General features: G+C 39.8%; 1 protein-coding gene across 6 annotated transcripts in view; it reads right to left on the reverse strand.

Annotated features, from left to right (window-relative positions):
• The window catches only part of dab2ipb (DAB2 interacting protein b), a 222,745-nt gene that overhangs the window by 19,069 nt on the left and 191,595 nt on the right, over nt 1–12,081 (reverse strand). For all 6 annotated transcript variants that reach the window (XM_077231049.1, XM_077231052.1, XM_077231051.1 and 3 more), the window contains 5 exons: nt 9,456–9,600; nt 5,898–6,042; nt 5,059–5,295; nt 4,624–4,825; nt 321–499 (listed from right to left, as the gene is read on the reverse strand). In XM_077231049.1, coding sequence (XP_077087164.1) covers nt 321–499; nt 4,624–4,825; nt 5,059–5,295; nt 5,898–6,042; nt 9,456–9,600 — 908 coding nt within the window. The remainder of the gene's footprint in view (nt 1–320; nt 500–4,623; nt 4,826–5,058; nt 5,296–5,897; nt 6,043–9,455; nt 9,601–12,081) is intronic.

Raw genomic sequence — 12,081 nt, forward strand, 5'->3', positions numbered from 1 at the left:
TTAGCAGCGAGCTAGACAGATAAAGATGAGCCGCTCTCTTTAGAAGAGCAGTCTGCTGGATAAAGTGAGGGCACACTCTTAAGAACAGGAATGAGGATGGTCTTAATGGCTGAAAGCGACAGATAACGACAAGTACGTAAGCAATACGGCAATGCTCTTCAAAATTACAGTGTCATTGCCTGATATAACACTGAGCTCAAAGATGATTGGTTGATTTGTCAGAAAACCTATTCATCATGACATCATTATGTAAACACTTGATTCTGATTGCTTACAGGTTGTTAACAAATTTGATGCAGTGGATCTGATTAATGGCTTACCCTGGTAGGTCACTGTCGATGGACATCTTTTGTAATCCAGTGGAGATGCTGCATCCAGGGGCTGGAGGGGATGGCACACGATCGGAGGGAACATTCATCTGTACATTCGGTGGGTTCGTTAACGCTCCATGTACGTCCCTCAATATTCTGGATAATGGGCCAAGCTTGGAGGCAGCACTCTAAGGACATGAATGAAAGATCCAATTGAAAATTAACAAATACCCCAAAAATATCTTATATCTGTGTGCAGGACTCTCTATTAGCCCCCTTGAAAAAGTAGGTAGAAGATAACAGAACATCAATGACTGCATAGAAATTCCATAATCCTTCATAGAAGTTCCTGGAGCTGAACTGGTAGAGCATGGCACTAACAGTGGCGAGGTCATAGGTTTGATTCCTAGGGAACATGGTTACTCATAAAATGTACATTATTGCTTGAAAAAAGCATCATGCAATGATTTAAATGTAAATGGTGCATCCATCACTCAAAAATAAAAAATCGAAACTAATTACTTCCTAAAGTGCTATATTAGAGATTGGCCGATAACCAACTACTATTTAGCCATAACTGATATCTGTACCTTACAATGAATCTGAACTGCAAAACTACCTGTTTTCAAATATTTTCAAGAGTTTTGAGTAACCGTATCTACACAAGATGTGAGTGGTGCGACATGACAAAAGCAGAAAGATCCTATTTTATCCTTGATTCTGCCTACACCGGATGCGGTGCGGCTTGACATGACACGACACAACAAATCCGTGACAGTAAACTTATGCCCCTTTCTATTTCTGATGTACTTAGAACTCGTACTAATTCTGATATGAAGAACAAATGGATTTGCAACTGTCGCTTAATAAGCCATAATTTATTTTGTACCCCTCATATTTAAACTACTGTTAAAAAGTTTATGGTCAGTATGATTTTTTTTAAATAAATGCATTTATTCAGAGACGTTTACATTGTTACATAAAATCTATTTCAAATAAAAGGTGATTTCTATTTATAAAACTATCCTGAAAAAATGTATCATGGTTTCCACAAGAATATTGCACAACTGTTACCTTTCGAAAAAAAACTCGCATTGCATCAATGGCCACCATTTGGGAACGCGTTAGTGTTATGGAACGTGCTACGGGCAGACTGCAGCTGTCGTGGCGGCGCATTGGGGGAGAGACTGCTCGCGGTAGACTAGACGATCGGTTTCTCCCCGGCCATAAACCACCAGCTCAGATGAGCCTTCCATTCCAGCATGGAAGAACCCATATTCTGCCCGCATCCACCGACATCAGCGGGCTAGTTTCTTTGATGTTGAGGGGATAGGATAACGTGGTTGTGTGTCGATGCCGTCCATTGACGAGACGTTTGCGAACTATCTCACGTCTGGGTGGACATCGACATAGAGCTCCAACCCTGTCATCCAAACTACTGAAAACAACGTCGCGTTTGAATGGCAAAGCTTACACGTCAGCGTGTCAGGCCGGTGCTGCCCAGCACACCATGGCGGTGTTGCAGGCGTACCAGGCCGATCTGCTGGGGGATCTCGACCAGGGGGCGGGGCTGTCCCCTGAGCCGGTTGCTGAGCTGCGCCGTACCACAGATCTAGTTCTCCGAGCCACTAAATAGACTGCTGCCGTGATCGGCCGGTCGATGGCGGCCATGGAGATACATCTGTGGCTGAACCTGGCCGACATCGGGGAGAAACAGAAGAGCTTTCTCCTCGATTCGCCGGTTTCGCCCTCTGAACTTTTCGGTTGGACAGTTTAGAGAGGCGAAGGTGCGCTCAGCGGTGGTTAAAACCTGTATACCGCTTATATCCGTGCCCACACAAAGACAGGCGGGAGGGCCTGACCCGTCTCGGTCCGAGGACCTTAGACAGGGACAGAGAGTCAGCGTCACCTCTCGTGCACCCCCTCCATGGAGGAGTAGGTCACAGAAGAGGCGGGACTCCCACAAGGGATCTGAGGGAGGTGATTCAGCACAAACGCAAACAGCGTTGGTGATGGACGTTTGTGCTGGATCAACTCCCCTGAGGGCTTAAAATATCTTAGCCCTCTCCTCTGTTCCACGACTCCCCACGCGCTTCTTGCATCAGGCCTGAGGCTGGGCCCATGATGAGTGGATACGACGTTCTGACGGGCAGCCTTGGCTTGGTTAGTGAGAGTTCCTCTTTCAGGTATGTAATGGTGGTAGACCCCATGTTCATAAAATAACTGTGTGGTGAGTCTTCACTTCGCACGCCTCAGGTGAGCTGAGTGGGTCTTAATTTTCATTTTTGTGGGCAACTAACACTAAAATGTATTTCTCTACAGACCCTCATTCCCTGTGTAGAGTTATGGGGCCATGTCACTGTCATAACGTAAGGATGGTATAATTGAGGCCCTGAAGTTCCCCTGTTAGGTGGCTAGAACGATAGAGAGAAGCACCAGTTATATGGGCCTCATGTGTGAGTTTGTGATGGCTTCCCCTTCTTTGAATTCACGGGATTTGCCACCACTCATTCTATGGGTAAACTATGTTAACAGCTTAGGCTTCCTCTCATTGTGAGAGCATTTGAGGCATTTATTTTCAAATAAATTTAAATAGAAAACAGATATACAGAAATACATTTTTTAATTGTAATAATATCTCACAATATTACTGCTTTTACTGTTTAAATTACATTTTTGATAAATAAATAAATAAATAAATAAATGCATAAAATAAAAAAAGCATAAGAAACTTCTTGCAAAAACATAAAAAAAATTTAGCGAATTTTAGATTTTCAAAAATCTATGTTGATCTATATTTATATTGTATTCTGTAAATGTATGTATTATTATGAAATAACAACTTTATAGAGCCCCAATTAAAATAGGTGGAAGTGAACCTCTTCATGAACGCAGTAAACGCTTAATGTGTCGAAAATGAGAGGAGACACTCTTTTTGCATGCAAACTTTTTACTTTATGATCTTTTACGAATGCATTTAATAGTGGAACAGGCTAGACCTAGATGCATTAAAATCTGACTGATTTAAATTTTTGAAATTTGACTGATTCTGTGACATTCTGGTTGGCTGAATCCCTCTGGTGTTAAAATAATTATGTTTCATAATCAAAGCATGTTCAGGGATGTATGGCTTAAAATAATAGTGACATATCAATTAACAGTTCTCATATACATGGAACATAGCAGGCGACTGTCTCTGACCGCAGTGTGGCCGCTATGAGTCTGTCATAGCGGACTTAAGGACTAATGTGCTTCCCATGTAGAACTCAAAAACTGAGAGGTCATGAGCTTTCAGAGCATGTCCACTTAACGTGATCTGCATAATTCAACACAAAGTGCTGCAATGAGAATATCCAACATTTCCAAATTTAATTTGTAATGTTTGCATAGTTGTAGGCAGTGTCGGTGCTGCACTGGCATACAGGCACAAGTGAGCTGCATATAGATGTGTCTTTGCTCAAACACATTTTGCAAGACTGGAAGTTTTCTCCAAGTGTGGAAAAGCTGAGCAAATACAACACTAGTTAAAATTTAGCATTTGAGGAGGAGGAGGATTAGAAGATAATTTCTTTCAAAAATATGTATAAAATAAGATATAAACAAATAAACACGTGGTGAACACATCTTATGAGGTCTGAACATTAAAAGCAACAAAATGAGGGATTTTAAAGCCTGACTGTTACAGCCTGAAGGCAATTGCTCACATCAGTCCACCTACTCAAAGAACACCGAAACTGGAGCAAAACTTGAGAACCTTCTGTTGCATCAAAGAATTAAATGTTTCGTCACAACCCTATCCTGAGTTCACCTACCACTCAACGGCACACGCTGCAATGAAGAAATACTGAGAAAAAAATATTTTCTTAATCAGTATTTAAAACTGTTTTCCAGTAGAAAAATAAATCGAAACATACTACATTTTTAAGAGTATATAATATATTCTTAATATATATATATATATAATTAAATCCACAGTTCCAATAACTAAAGAGAGCTTTCTGCTGACTCTGAGAAACACCAGGAGAAAGATGTCCAGGGTAATGATCACCTCCGTGTACAAGCCATAAATTAACATTAGAAAAATGGCATGAGATATATGTTTTTGCCCATGTCATAAATGTATGATACATTCTGTTTTGTTGTTTTCTTGAACACATTTTTACTGATTTAAAAAAGACTGATTTAAAAAAAGAAGAAGATTTTTTCAGTGTTTTTGAAGGTCTGAAGTGAAGAAGCACAACACACTCCTGCTGAAAATCTTAACACTACAAAAACAATACAATGGAGCTGACTGAAGGGTGAAGAGACTAACCTGATCCATTTGGGACACCACCTCAGCTAGCAGCGAGTGCAGGGTGGAGAGCTCACGGCCCAGGTCAATATACCCCTCGAAGCCTGCCGTATTTGAGATGGTCTCTGGGTTGGAGATCTCCAGCAGGAAGCGCTGCATGTTGGTCCACTCCTGCTCTAAGAACTGATTCATGAAGGACATGTACTCCTCCTTATTTCCAAACCTGACAGAAAGTGAGAACAAGAATGACTTGTTGATGCATTTATTAACTCATTGGTAATGATAATAATCATAATTATATCTATTAAATGAATTTTATCCATGAATAGTATTTTGCTCAGAACAACATGAAAAGCTATCAAAGTGAACTCATTCCTCAGCTGCATCATGAAACCTTAAAACACTCTCTCCCTACCCAATCACACACACTCACAATGGAGCAAATAAAATCCTTACTTGGTGAAGTTTGCAAGGTTCTGTGTAACCTTGGCGATAAGAGTGAGTGTGCGTGCAGTGCGGTCGTCTGGGTACTCCTGCGTCAAGTTGAAGAGAGAAGGCGACATGATGGCCGGACAGAGAAAACGCAAAAACAATGAGGCGCTGATAAGACGCTCGCTGATATCTGGTCGCCCTCTATTACCACATTCCTGTCTCCACGATGCAAACACTTCTTTAAGTTCCCTTGGAAACACACTGTTGAGGAATGGAGAGTTGAACATGGAATTTAGATGGAAACAAATTTACCTAACAACTATAAGCAGTTATTCTTACTGGCAAATACTTTCACAAACTATTTATTATCCTTTTGCAAACAACTCCTGAGGGAAAAACTTTCTATTAAAAACTGTTTATTATTAATCTATTTTATTATTAATCTATTAAAAAGATTTCTTTGACTGAACCTGTACTTCAGTTATGAAAACACTAAAATTGTTGCATCAACACTAAAAGTGTTGTATTGTGTATCACTTCTGTTATTTGTATAAAGCAAAATAATTGTATTATACTACATACTTAAAAACCAATCACTTTATTCACAATAATTAAAGGTTATTTGTGTATAACTGGATTTTATATTATTGGTACTTAATAATAATTATGCCTAATTCTCATACTTCATTTTATACCTCTATATACTCCAACATATTATTGTCTCTTTAGTTTTTTTGTTTAGTTTTTTTTACTGTAAGAGAAACACTTAAGACCAAGTTGATACATAACAGAAACAATCTGAGCAATAAAATCCATCACTGGTTCAGATCAACAGACCGCTGTAAAGCGCATATTGTAGTTACCGGTAAGACTCAATGATCTTGCAGAAGGCCAGCTCACAGCACATCCTGAGGTTGCTCTGATGTTCGGGTAGATCACTAGATGAACATTTGGATTGGTCCACCTCACAGTTCTCATCAGACTCATACAGAGCCTTTATAAACTCCCCTATAGTGGATGAAAGAGAAAATACATTTAAGACAAAGGTGTTTTTAAATAAATCCTGTGTAATATCTAGTTGTTTGAACAGAAATAGTATTTTTCAGGAAATCAATAAAGAATGATGTCATATATTGATTCAATTTGACATGATTCTGTATTTGGGCAAAAGAATGCTTGCAATCCTAAATGTCAGCAAAGAAACCTGCTGTACAAACCCCTGTCATCTTTCATACAAACAAACACACACTCTCACAATTATTAGTAGGAATGAACATCAGCACACCTGAGCTAATCGCTATTCTAACCCCTTTCCGCCATGAAGCAACTAGTGAAAGTTCTCAAGTTATCTGACTCAGAAATAACGGGAAAACCCATACTGGGAATATACAACAACCTTTTTTCCGATTCCAAACAAACAGCACAGTCGGACAACAGAGACTCAGAGCAGGTACTGTTCGATTTTTCCCTCTCTGTTCCGTTGCGCATGAAAGCATCAGGGAAAAATCAAACTAGTGTAGCATAAACCATGTGGACGTCCAACTGATCCACAATGGAAGAGGACTCCTCGTTCTTCATCTTCCTTTTAGAAACTAACCAGATGCACAGTGACTACCATATATATATATATTATTTATCGGTTTAGCATTTATTTGAAACCCGAAATATTTTGTGACATTTTATAATGTCTTTACTGTCACTTTTGATCAATTTAATGCATCCTTGGTGAATAAAAGTATTAATTTCTTTCATAAAATAAAACATTTACGGACCCCAAACTTCTGAAAAGTAGTGTATAACTTGCAATGGGAACACAGATGAGAAGTTGAGTATTATTGTTGGCGATGGACATACAGCAGTGGTTCCAGCAGGTGGATACAGCTGACTTCCCAGTATTGTCACACACTATAATCTCACTACAAAGCAGTTCAAAACAGTCCCATATATTCTGGTCGGTGAACCCCATATTGACTGGAAAGGTCAGAGGAAAACCCAGATAACTCATTCAAGGCCACAAATATGACACTAATCGCTCAAATGTCCAGTCTAATCAAATACCAGTCAGATAAAATCCCATGATCATTGTCTGCTGACCAACAGGAGTCCTTTAGTAAGGCAAAAATGAAGCACGTCTTGAAAATGAACTGATTTACCATTTTATGTAATACACAGGGTGTCTACAGATATAAACAAGTTAAATGTAAGACTTTTTAAGACCTTTTTAATGCCACTTTGAATGAAATTTTAGGGGGCTTTCACACTGGCAGTTTAGTTCGGAACGGGGCACGGTTCGCATGAAAAATCACTAATGTGAACGCTGTCATGGGACCCGGGTGCGCACTGGGGTACCGAACCCGAGACTACCTGTGGTGGTCTGAGGTGGTCTGAGTTCGGTTGCTCCCGAACCGTGCCGCGGTTCGCGTGTATTTGAAAGCAACACGGACTCGGGTGCGCACTTGTTCAGGAAGTAAAGTAACCTGCGAATGCGTTTTAGCCGATTATGATGTATTTAGTTAAATAAAACACACGTAAGGGATGTAGATTTACCTTGCATACGAGCAAGAGTGAGTCTGCAGTGTATTCGCGCATAGCGCATGCAATCAGGGCAACAAATTAATGGAAATTCACTGTCTCCTCAAAAGAGTCCATTTGCAAGCAGCGGAAAGACAGCTTATGCGACACACACACACACACACAGTAAACCTGTGTTGTTTACTCAGCTATGCATAATAGCACCAAATTAATAAAAAACACAATATATTGACCCACGTCGTGTTTTCTATCATGCGCCGTGCACGTTTCCAATGACGTAAGATGCACGCAAACGCACCAGAGTTCGATAGAATCAAGTTGAGTGTGAAACCAGACCAACGTTGCGGGGGGCGTCGGGAACAATCGCGCTCGGCCTCGGACCGCAGCAAACGAGCCCAGTGTAAAAGCACCCTAAGACCAAACCTGTGATGGAAATTCACATTATATTGCATATGTATATGTAATATTTAATGTTTAACCATGGTTATTTGACGGACATTTTGTCAGACTGGAGAAATTTTAGCGGTAAAGTGACCAGAAATATTTAAGATCCATAGAATCTGAATTTAAGACATTTTAATACTTTTTAAGGCCTTTTATTAGGAAAGCTTTATTTAAGACATTTTAAGACTTTTTAAGGACCCGCGGCCACCCTGAATACAATATGAGCATCTTGTGCAATCTGAGCCTATATAAATGTCTTTTTAGTAATTGCCAAAAAAGAGACTAAATGACAGAAATGTAATACCACAAATCCCTTAAGGAAGTTGGATTACCGTCTAGCTCAGAAAGTTTGTGCACATATGTGGATCACATATGTGTGTGTTTGTGTGAATATGTTGTAGCTATCAGTCTATTTTTGCAGTAATTTATTTAATTAATAAAATTATTTAGTTCACCACAGTAATCATGTGTTTGGAAGTGACAATGAACAATCAAGAAAACATGTAACGACTCATTTTAACAGCATTACTCATTTTCACAAGAACTAAACATAATGGACCTTAGCTTTTACTTTGTGATTGGTGTTTTCGGTGTTATCTTGTCACTCAATTTGAAAATGAGATCAGTTTTTAAATTCGAACAATTGAACAAGACACTGAAAAAACAGCAATGTGCTGAAGAAACTAATTGCTCAATCTCTCGAGAGAACTAGAGTAGATGAAATGACCAAAAGGTCCAACCCTTGGTTCATACTATTTATGTAACCATTTGATGTAATCTGCTCTCTTTGCTGTCCTTCTCTGGCTCTGTTGTCTGAGGGACGTAGTCAGTCTTTAGGAGTGAACCGTTTAATAATTCAGCAGCACTTCACAAGTCACATTTATCTAAGAAAAACAACTATACATTATTCAGCACCACCAAATGGCTTCCTAATGCAAATCTAAAGAGAGATTCACTCTCTTTGGTGTATTCACTCACATTCACACATACGCTTATTAGATCCCCCAAAGTCGATATTTATACACGCGTGAAATTTGCAGTGTATTTTTGTTTTGCAGATAAATTGCTAGTCCAGACATTTCAACATTTTATTTCTAAAATAAGGAGGTATTAATAAACACAGGTCTTATTGCACACAAAGTGAGCCAACAGCAAAGGAGGTCGGATATGTGTGTGCATGTTTGTGCGCGTTTTAACGGCTATTTAAATCTTATCGAAAAGGAATACAGGAAACCACAAAGTAATGTACACTTTGGAAATGTCTCTATGTTTCTAGTGTTTGTGCTGGGCAGACCATTTGCACTGATACAATTTCCCCTAGTAATATATAATTATATTATATAAGTATTCATTTTGGTGGTCCTGTCACTTTGTTACCTGGAGGTGGTCATAACAAATGGTACAGATATGATATCAGAAAATAACACACACACACAAGCTCTTACCCAGTGCGTCTTGCAGATATTTCTGTCCGACCAGTTTGAGGTACTCCTCGATAGCTTTAGTGCCCAGAGTGTTTTCTCTGAAGATCAGGTGCTCATTTTCCCCGCATCGATCCACTTCCGACATCATCAGATCCGTCAGGAAGTCCTATACAAAAAAACATGTTGATCTGTGAGAAAATGTACTCTTAGTAAAGAAAAGAGAGAGCAGAGCAGATGGAGAGATTGCGTGGAGGGTCTGCAATCGAAGCAGTTGTGCTGCTGATGTCTTTCAGTACATGAAAGAAAAGAAAAAGAAAAGGAAAGGGAGATGCTAGTGCTGAAGTGAAAGCTGCTCAGATCAAAGCTATCTGGCAGGGAGCCTATTGAAACCAGCAAAGGGGAGTTAGACCGAAAAATCAGTCTACTTTCTGTTGACGTGATGCGCGCGCGCACACACACACACACACACACACACACACACACACACACACACACACACACACACACACACACACACACACACACACACACACACACACACACACACACACACACACACACACAGACACACACACAGACACACACACACACAAAGAGCTCAGTGTCCTAAAACATATTCAGTGTGTGTCTCAGTGTCATGAAACTGCACATGGAACATGGACAGAGGTGATCCAAACGCAGGCTTTATTAAGAGGAGAATCCAGAGACAGGTACAAGGAAACAGGCAGGGGTCAAAACCAGGTAAGCAGTTCAAACAAACATCAAATCCGTGCAGGGATAAGGCAAACGGGAAACCGGGAACAGGCAGATAATCAAGGAACCGAAACACTAAAATACAAGGAAACTGGAACAAGGCTAGGTAATGCAGTCAGACACATACAAACACTTACAATACTGAGCCCTGAACAAAGGGAAAACTCAGGCTTAAATCAGGGACGCTCAATCTAAAACAGGTGCAACAAATAAACCATAATCAGTCCAGGGTGAAACATAATGGAAACAATAAACTAGGAAGGAGTGCCCTCCAGAGGCTCAAGCGGGCACTCCAGCCGCAGATCGTCACACTCAGCCTCTATTTACAATGGTGAGTCATGTTTGGCTCTATGTAGAAGAAAAAGTCTGTGAAAAAAACTAATATCATCTGTGATGGACTTTTTAATTATTCATAACTAACATTTTTTTTATTGCAGGAACAACTGTAATGACAGACAAATCAGACACAATTATTTGTTATATTTAACAAATCATTTTTAAAACTCACTCTTAAAACTCACTATGGTCCCATCCCCCAACAAGGGCAAGAAGGGTCTTGGTTACCATGACTACAATCAGATAAGTTGGTTTTATTGCTGTTAAAAACTGTGGTCACGTGGTAGCAGGCCATAGAAAAAACCCAGAGCCCTTAAAACAGATTTTGCATCAATTTGTGGATGAACTGATCTATAAATGAACATGCACCCCAGGACACTGTGTGAATAATTTACTGTCTTGTGAACTATTTTGTCTTTGCTACTACAGTATGCATTTTATTATACAACCAACGGTCAATGTAACCCCACCTGTATCGTGTCTCCTATCTAATTGATCCTCATTTAATGACTCACACTTTAGTGTACATCACCTTCTCTTAGAATGCAGAGTGTGTTTGTTATATCTATCTGAGTATAAATGGACACAAACGGCAAGGAATATGTCTAACCACACTTGAGATAGCGTCATAAATCCTCCTAACAGAGGGAATCTACCGCTTAGATTTCCCCTTTTCTTATTGGTTGAGCCAACCCTGAAAAGTGGGACCTTTCTCAGGCTTAAAATGGCTCTACACAAGCCCCTCCCTCTCTTGGAATTCTTGGTACGTTCGGGGTGCTGTGCTGTCCTGCGTGGCCTCAGCAGGCCTTGACTCACAACCAGCCATGTGCTCATGGGGAGAGAGAGAACTTTCAACCAGAACAGAGTCGAAAATGCAAGTTCATCATATCTTCTTCATCCAACGGAGAAGAAAACGATTGCAACTTCAACGTTTGACACTCGAGAAACCATCAAGACCCTTTTTCAGGAACTTCAAGAAATGCTTTCAGTTTGCAAAGAACATGCAAGTATACATTTAATGAGGTACTTTGAAAATAATAAGCTGATGGTTCTTTCATGTTCAATGAATCTTTTCCATAGCTTCATTTCATTTCCGGTTTAAATCTGTCATTTACCATCTATCCATGTATGTGTAATTGTTTGTATGTTAGTTATGTGTTCGTAATTTAGTTGATAAAACTTGTGCACAATATGTATTTGGTTCTGATTCTCTGCTTGCAACAAGGTTTATTTTAAGAGTTAGATTTTGACTATAGGCTCTTAGTAGCAGAGGTGTGGACTCGAGTCATGTGACTTGGACTCGAGTCAGAGTCCAACAACAAATTTGAAAGTCCAAATTCGAGTCATGAATTTGATGACTTCAGACTCGACTCGACAAAATGTATATAGACTTGCAACTCGTCTTGGACTTTAACATCAATGACTCATGACTTCACTTGGACTTGCGCCTTTTGACTCGAGAAGACTTGCTACTCCCCATTAAAACTGGGGAACAAAATGTTCACACGGCCGCGCTGCTCTCAGTTTATCTGCATCTGTGAAAAAAATGTGCACACAA

This window comes from Siphateles boraxobius, unplaced genomic scaffold, assembly GCF_051911475.1.
Source record: "Siphateles boraxobius isolate OS27281-9 unplaced genomic scaffold, OSU_SipBor_1 16, whole genome shotgun sequence".
NCBI lineage: Eukaryota > Metazoa > Chordata > Actinopteri > Cypriniformes > Leuciscidae > Siphateles > Siphateles boraxobius.